The sequence below is a fragment of the Procambarus clarkii genome, chromosome 76 (assembly GCF_040958095.1).
Source record: "Procambarus clarkii isolate CNS0578487 chromosome 76, FALCON_Pclarkii_2.0, whole genome shotgun sequence".
Classification (NCBI taxonomy): Eukaryota; Metazoa; Arthropoda; class Malacostraca; order Decapoda; family Cambaridae; genus Procambarus; species Procambarus clarkii.
This window is the reverse complement of record NC_091225.1, coordinates 24579918-24588034: the sequence shown is the minus strand read 5'-3', so window position 1 is coordinate 24588034 and position 8117 is coordinate 24579918. Positions and strand designations below refer to the sequence as shown.

The 8117-nt window shown below is 59.6% G+C and overlaps 2 protein-coding genes across 2 annotated transcripts in view; both read left to right on the top strand.

Annotated features, from left to right (window-relative positions):
• LOC123771549 (proteoglycan 4-like) overlaps positions 1–4049 on the top strand; it is a 13551-nt gene extending 9502 nt beyond the window's left edge. The window contains exon 2 of the mRNA XM_069313896.1: positions 1–4049. This exon is cut by the window's left edge and continues 187 nt beyond it. Within this exon, the coding sequence (XP_069169997.1) occupies positions 1–4049 (4049 nt within the window).
• Positions 4050–4426: 377 nt separating this feature from the next.
• On the top strand, positions 4427–7912 carry LOC138357235 (involucrin-like). Its single transcript, XM_069313895.1, has 2 exons — positions 4427–4627; positions 5654–7912. The coding sequence occupies exons 1-2, from the start codon at positions 4427–4429 to the stop codon at positions 7910–7912; spliced, it is 2460 nt and encodes an 819-aa protein (XP_069169996.1).
• The last annotated feature ends 205 nt before the right edge of the window (positions 7913–8117 follow it).

The window sequence follows — 8117 nt, the reverse complement described above, 5'->3', positions numbered from 1 at the left end:
CCTCCTGCCGTCCACAAGAGATCTCCTACCGTCCACAAGAGACCTACCGTCCACAAGAGACCTCCTGCCGTCCACAAGAGCCTCCTGCCGTCCACAAGAGATCTCCTGCCGTCCACAAGAGACCTCCTGCCGTCCACAAGAGATCTCCTACCGTCCACAAGAGACCTCCTACCGTCCACAAGAGACCTCCTACCGTCCACAAGAGCCTCCTACCGTCCACAAGAGATCTGCTACCGTCCACAAGAGACCTCCTACCGTCCACAAGAGACCTCCTACCGTTCACAAGAGCCTCCTGCCGTCCACAAGAGATCTCCTGCCGTCCACAAGAGACCTCCTGCCGTCCACAAGAGCCTCCTACCGTCCACAAGAGACCTCCTACCGTCCACAAGAGACCTCCTGCCGTCCACAAGAGATCTCCTGCCGTCCACAAGAGACCTCCTGCCGTCCACAAGAGCCTCCTGCCGTCCACAAGAGACCTCCTACCGTCCACAAGAGCCTCCTGCCGTCCACTTAAGCCTCCTGCCGTCCACAAGAGACCTCCTGCCGTCCACAAGAGCCTCCTGCCGTCCACAAGAGACCTCCTACCGTCCACAAGAGATCTCCTGCCGTCCACAAGAGCCTCCTGCCGTCCACAAGAGCCTCCTGCCGTCCACAAGAGACCTACCGTCCACAAGAGATCTCCTGCCGTCCACAAGAGCCTCCTGCCGTCCACAAGAGCCTCCTGCCGTCCACAAGAGCCTCCTGCCGTCCACAAGAGCCTCCTGCCGTCCACAAGAACCTCCTACCGTCCACAAGAGACCTCCTACCGTCCACAAGAGATCTCCTGCCGTCCACAAGAGCCTCCTGCCGTCCACAAGAGCCTCCTGCCGTCCACAAGAGATCTCCTGCCGTCCACAAGAGCCTCCTGCCGTCCACAAGAGCCTCCTACCGTCCACAAGAGACCTCCTACCGTCCACAAGAGATCTCCTGCCGTCCACAAGAGCCTCCTGCCGTCCACAAGAGCCTCCTGCCGTCCACAAGAGATCTCCTGCCGTCCACAAGAGACCTCCTGCCGTCCACAAGAGCCTCCTACCGTCCACAAGAGACCTCCTGCCGTCCACAAGAGATCTCCTGCCGTCCACAAGAGATCTCCTGCCGTCCACAAGAGACCTCCTGCCGTCCACAAGAGCCTCCTGCCGTCCACAAGAGACCTCCTACCGTCCACAAGAGCCTCCTGCCGTCCACTTAAGCCTCCTGCCGTCCACAAGAGACCTCCTGCCGTCCACAAGAGCCTCCTGCCGTCCACAAGAGACCTCCTACCGTCCACAAGAGATCTCCTGCCGTCCACAAGAGCCTCCTGCCGTCCACAAGAGCCTCCTGCCGTCCACAAGAGACCTACCGTCCACAAGAGATCTCCTGCCGTCCACAAGAGCCTCATGCCGTCCACAAGAGCCTCCTGCCGTCCACAAGAGCCTCCTGCCGTCCACAAGAGCCTCCTGCCGTCCACAAGAACCTCCTACCGTCCACAAGAGACCTCCTACCGTCCACAAGAGATCTCCTGCCGTCCACAAGAGCCTCCTGCCGTCCACAAGAGCCTCCTGCCGTCCACAAGAGCCTCCTACCGTCCACAAGAGACCTACCGTCCACAAGAGATCTCCTGCCGTCCACAAGAGCCTCCTGCCGTCCACAAGAGCCTCCTGCCGTCCACAAGAGCCTCCTGCCGTCCACAAGAGCCTCCTGCCGTCCACAAGAGCCTCCTGCCGTCCACAAGAGCCTCCTGCCGTCTACAAGAGCCTCCTGCCGTCCACAAGAGCCTCCTACCGTCCACAAGAGACCTCCTACCGTCCACAAGAGATCTCCTGCCGTCCACAAGAGCCTCCTGCCGTCCACAAGAGCCTCCTGCCGTCCACAAGAGCCTCCTGCCGTCCACAAGAGCCTCCTGCCGTCCACAAGAGCCTCCTGCCGTCCACAAGAGCCTCCTACCGTCCACAAGAGCCTCCTACCGTCCACAAGAGACCTCCTACCGTCCACAAGAGATCTCCTGCCGTCCACAAGAGCCTCCTGCCGTCCACAAGAGCCTCCTGCCGTCCACAAGAGCCTCCTGCCGTCCACAAGAGCCTCCTGCCGTCCACAAGAGCCTCCTGCCGTCCACAAGAGACCTACCGTCCACAAGAGACCTCCTACCGTCCACAAGAGCCTCCTGCCGTCCACAAGAGACCTCCTACCGTCCACAAGAGATCTCCTGCCGTCCACAAGAGCCTCCTGCCGTCCACAAGAGCCTCCTGCCGTCCACAAGAGCCTCCTGCCGTCCACAAGAGCCTCCTGCCGTCCACAAGAGCCTCCTGCCGTCCACAAGAGCCTCCTGCCGTCCACAAGAGACCTACCGTCCACAAGAGCCTCCTGCCGTCCACAAGAGACCTACCGTCCACAAGAGACCTCCTACCGTCCACAAGAGCCTCCTGCCGTCCACAAAAGCCTCCTACCGTCCACAAGAGACCTCCTACCGTCCACAAGAGACCTCATACCGTCCACAAGAGCCTCCTGCCGTCCACAAGAGACCTACCGTCCACAAGAGACCTACCGTCCACAAGAGACCTCCTACCGTCCACAAGACACTTCCTGCCGTCCACAAGAGACCTCCTGCCGTCCACAAGAGCCTCGTACCGTCCACAAGAGCCTCCTACCGTCCACAAGAGACCTCCTACCGTCCACAAGAGACCTCATACCGTCCACAAGAGCCTCCTGCCGTCCACAAGAGCCTCCTGCCGTCCACAAGAGACCTCATACCGTCCACAAGAGCCTCCTGCCGTCCACAAGAGCCTCCTGCCGTCCACAAGAGACCTCCTGCCGTCCACAAGAGACCTCCTGCCGTCCACAAGAGACCTCCTGCCGTCCACAAGAGACCTCCTGCCGTCCACAAGAGCCTCCTACCGTCCACAAGAGCCTCCTGCCGTCCACAAGAGACCTCCTGCCGTCCACAAGAGACCTCCTACCGTCCACAAGAGACCTCCTACCGTCCACAAGAGCCTCCTACCGTCCACAAGAGCCTCCTACCGTCCACAAGAGCCTCCTGCCGTCCACAAGAGACCTCCTGCCGTCCACAAGAGACCTCCTGCCGTCCACAAGAGACCTCCTGCCGTCCACAAGAGACCTCCTGTCGTCCACAAGAGCCTCCTACCGTCCACAAAAGCCTCCTACCGTCCACAAGAGCCTCCTGCCGTCCACAAGAGACCTCCTACCGTCCACAAGAGCCTCCTGCCGTCCACAAGAGACCTCCTACCGTCCACAAGAGCCTCCTGCCGTCCACAAGAGCCTCCTGCCGTCCACAAGAGACCTCCTACCGTCCACAAGAGCCTCCTGCCGTCCACAAGAGACCTCCTACCGTCCACAAGAGCCTCCTACCGTCCACAAGAGCCTCCTGCCGTCCACAAGAGACCTCCTGCCGTCCACAAGAGACCTCCTGCCGTCCACAAGAGACCTCCTGCCGTCCACAAGAGCCTCCTACCGTCTACAAGAGCCTCCTGCCGTCCACAAGAGACCTCCTGCCGTCCACAAGAGACCTCCTGCCGTCCACAAGAGACCTCCTACCGTCCACAAGAGCCTCCTGCCGTCCACAAGAGACCTCCTACCGTCCACAAGAGCCTCCTACCGTCCACAAGAGACCTCCTACCGTCCACAAGAGCCTCCTACCGTCCACAAGAGCCTCCTGCCGTCTATTAGCGCCCTCCTACCGTCCACAAGAGCCTCCTGCCGTCCACAAGAGACCTCCTGCCGTCCACAAGAGACCTCCTGCCGTCCACAAGAGACCTCCTGCCGTCCACAAGAGACCTCCTGCCGTCCACAAGAGACCTCCTACCGTCCACAAGAGCCTCCTGCCGTCCACAAGAGACCTCCTACCGTCCACAAGAGCCTCCTACCGTCCACAAGAGACCTCCTACCGTCCACAAGAGACCTCCTACCGTCCACAAGAGCCTCCTACCCTCTACAAGAGCCTCCTGCCGTCTATTAGCGCCCTCCTACCGTCCACAAGAGCCTCCTGCCGTCCACAAGAGCCTCCTGCCGTCTATTAGCGCCCTCCTACCGTCCACAAGAGCCTCCTGCCGTCCACAAGAGCCTCCTGCCGTCTATTAGCGCCCTCCTACCGTCCACAAGAGACAATGATCGTCCTCCATACAACAGGAGTGGATGTTCCAGCCGGAGACCCCCCCCCCACTCTACTGTGTCATGATGCGTAAACAAACGCACTTGTAACCCCTCGCACGTTCCTCTCTCGTGTAGCTCTTTTGTTTTCACTCTTTATTCCTTTATTCCTCTCCCTCTCGTGTCCTCACTCTCGCCCGTAAGAGAGGCTTCCCAACATGGTCCGGATGGCAACCACTGCGCTATGTATAGCGACAAGATACATGGCGCTGAATCATATACATCTTGCATGTATGTATACACCAGCATGTATTTCTCTATATGTTTATTTATTTGTGTTTTTGCTTTATATTTATCATTCACGCCCTTCACCTGGAGCGGCGTCAGCTACACCTGCAGCAGCGTCAGCTACACCTGCAGCAGCGTCAGCTACACCTGCAGCAGCGTCAGCTACACATGGAGCGGCGTCAGCTACACATGGAGCGGCGTCAGCTACACCTGCAGCAGCGTCAGCTACACCTGAAGCAGAGTCAGCTACACCTGGAGCAGCGTCAGCTACACCCGGAGCAGCGTCAGCTACACCTGGAGCGGCGTCAGCTACACCTGGAGCGGCGTCAGCTACACCTGGAGCGGCGTCAGCTACACCCGGAGCGGCGTCAGCTACACCCGGAGCGGCGTCAGCTACACCCGGAGCGGCGTCAGCTACCTGGTTGATACCTGGTTGATGGGGTTCTGGGAGTTGTTCTACTCCCCAAGCCCGGCCCGAGGCCAGGCTCGACTTGTGAGAGTTTGGTCCACCAGGCTGTTGCTTGGAGCGGCCCGCAGGCCCACATACCCACCACAGCCCGGTTGGTCCGGCACTCCTTGGAGGAATAAATCTAGTTTCCTCTTGAAAATGTCCACGGTTGTTCCGGCAATATTTCTTATGCTTGCTGGGAGGACGTTGAACAACCGCGGACCTCTGATGTTTATACAGTGTTCTCTGATTGTGCCTATGGCACCTCTGCTCTTCACTGGTTCTATTCTACATTTTCTTCCATATCGTTCACTCCAGTACGTTGCTATTTTACTGTGTAGATTTGGTACTTGGCCCTCCAGTATCTTCCAGGTGTATATTATTTGATATCTCTCTCGTCTTCTTTCTAGTGAGTACATTTGGAGGGCTTTGAGACGATCCCAATAATTTAGGTGCTTTATTGCATCTATGCGTGCCGTATATGTTCTCTGTATTCCCTCTATTTCAGCAATCTCTCCTGCTCTGAAGGGGGAAGTGAGTACTGAGCAGTACTCAAGACGGGACAACACAAGTGACTTGAAGAGTACAACCATTGTGATGGGATCCCGGAGCCACCTACACCCGGAGCGGCGTCAGCTACACCTGGAACAGCGTCAGCTACACCTGGAGCGGCGTCAGCTACAACTGGAGCAGCGTCAGCTACACCTGGAGCAGCGTCAGCTACACCTGGAGCAGCGTCAGCTACACCTGGAACAGCGTCAGCTACACCTGCAGCAGCGTCAGCTACACCTGTAGCAGTGTCAGCTACACCCGGAGCGGCGTCAGCTACACCCGGAGCAGCGTCAGCTACACTCGGAGCAGCGTCAGCTACACCCGGAGCGGCGTCAGCTACACCTGGAGCGGCGTCAGCTACACCTGGAGCGGCGTCAGCTACACCTGGAGCAGCGTCAGCTACACCTGCAGCAGCGTCAGCTACACCTGCAGCAGTGTCAGCTACACCCGGAGCGGCGTCAGCTACACCCGGAGCGGCGTCAGCTACACCCGGAGCAGCGTCAGCTACACCCGGAGCAGCGTCAGCTACACCCGGAGCGGCGTCAGCTACACCTGGAGCGGCGTCAGCTACACCTGGAGCGGCGTCAGCTACACCTGGAGCAGCGTCAGCTACACCTGGAGCAGCGTCAGCTACACCTGGAGCAGCGTCAGCTACACCTGGAGCGGCGTCAGCTATACCTGGAGCAGCGTCAGCTACACCTGGAGCAGCGTCAGCTACACCTGGAGTGGAGTCAGCTACACCTGGAGCAGCGTCAGCTACACCTGGAGCAGCGTCAGCTACACCTGGAGCAGCGTCAGCTACACCTGGAGCAGCGTCAGCTACACCTGGAGCAGCGTCAGCTACACCTGGAGCAGCGTCAGCTACACCTGGAGCAGCGTCAGCTACACCTGGAGCAGCGTCAGCTACACCTGGAGCAGCGTCAGCTACACCTGGAGCGGAGTCAGCTACACCTGGAGCAGCGTCAGCTACACCTGGAGCAGCGTCAGCTACACCTGGAGCAGCGTCAGCTACACCTGGAGAAGCGTCAGCTACACCTGGAGCAGCGTCAGCTACACCTGGAGCAGCGTCAGCTACACCTGGAGCGGCGTCAGCTATACCTGCAGCAGCGTCAGCTACACCCGGAGCAGCGTCAGCTACACCCGGAGCAGCGTCAGCTACACCCGGAGCGGCGTCAGCTACACCTGGAGCGGCGTCAGCTACACCTGGAGCAGCGTCAGCTACACCTGGAGCAGCGTCAGCTACACCTGGAGCAGCGTCAGCTACACCTGGAGCAGCGTCAGCTACACCTGGAGCGGCGTCAGCTATACCTGGAGCAGCGTCAGCTACACCTGGAGCAGCGTCAGCTACACCTGGAGTGGAGTCAGCTACACCTGGAGCAGCGTCAGCTACACCTGGAGCAGCGTCAGCTACACCTGGAGCAGCGTCAGCTACACCTGGAGCAGCGTCAGCTACACCTGGAGCAGCGTCAGCTACACCTGGAGCAGCGTCAGCTACACCTGGAGCAGCGTCAGCTACACCTGGAGCAGCGTCAGCTACACCTGGAGCAGCGTCAGCTACACCTGGAGCAGCGTCAGCTACACCTGGAGAAGCGTCAGCTACACCTGGAGCAGCGTCAGCTACACCTGGAGCAGCGTCAGCTACACCTGGAGCGGCGTCAGCTATACCTGCAGCAGCGTCAGCTACACCTGGAGCGGAGTCAGCTACACCTGGAGCAGCGTCAGCTACCCCTGGAGCGGCGTCAGCTACACCTGCAGCAGCGTCAGCTACACCTGGAGCAGCGTAGCTACACCTGGAGCGGATTCAGCTACACCTGGAGCAGCGTCAGCTACACCTGGAGCAGCGTCAGCTACACCTGGAGCGGAGTCAGCTACACCTGGAGCAGCGTCAGCTACACCTGGAGCGGAGTCAGCTACACCTGCAGCAGTGTCAGCTACACCAGGAGCAGCGTCAGCTACACCTGGAGCAGCGTCAGCTACACCTGGGAGCAGCGTCAGTTACACCTGGAGCAGCGTCAGCTACACCTGGGAGCAGCGTCAGTTACACCTGGAGCAGCGTCAGCTACACCTGGGAGCAGCGTCAGTTACACCTGGAGCAGCGTCAGCTACACCTGGAGCAGCGTCAGCTACACCTGGGAGCAGCGTCAGTTACACCTGGAGCAGCGTCAGCTACACCTGGAGCAGCGTCAGCTACACCTGGAGCAGCGTCAGCTACACCTGGAGCAGCGTCAGTTACACCTGGAGCAGCGTCAGCTACACCTGGGAGCAGCGTCAGTTACACCTGGAGCAGCGTCAGCTACACCTGGGAGCAGCGTCAGTTACACCTGGAGCAGCGTCAGCTACACCTGGAGCAGCGTCAGCTACACCTGGAGCAGCGTCAGTTACACCTGGAGCAGCGTCAGCTACACCTGGAGCAGCGTCAGCTACACCTGGGAGCAGCGTCAGTTACACCTGATATATTACTACAAAAGTCATTTTCTCAGTGGGACGTCATTAAGGGAACCTTAAGGCGCCCAGTGTGTCCCAGGTGGGCCTTGGGCTCTCAAGACTAGTGGTCCCATCTTGAGGTGATCACCTTCACTCTGTCTCCTGCCACCACCTGGGCCAGCTGTGTACCAGGTCCACCAGCACCACCACCCGGGCCAGCTGGTGTACCAGGTCCACCACCACCACCACCACCAGGGCCAGCTGGTGTACCAGGTCCACTACCACC

Excerpts from the sequence above, each read along its gene's own strand:
- LOC138357235 (XM_069313895.1), top strand. The coding sequence starts at position 4,427 with ATGTATTTCTCTATATGTTTATTTATTTGTGTTTTTGCTTTATATTTA. Across the intron at positions 4,628-5,653 it reads TCAGCTACACCTGCAGCAGC|TGTCAGCTACACCCGGAGCG; the intron begins GTCAGCTACACC and ends CACCTGTAGCAG.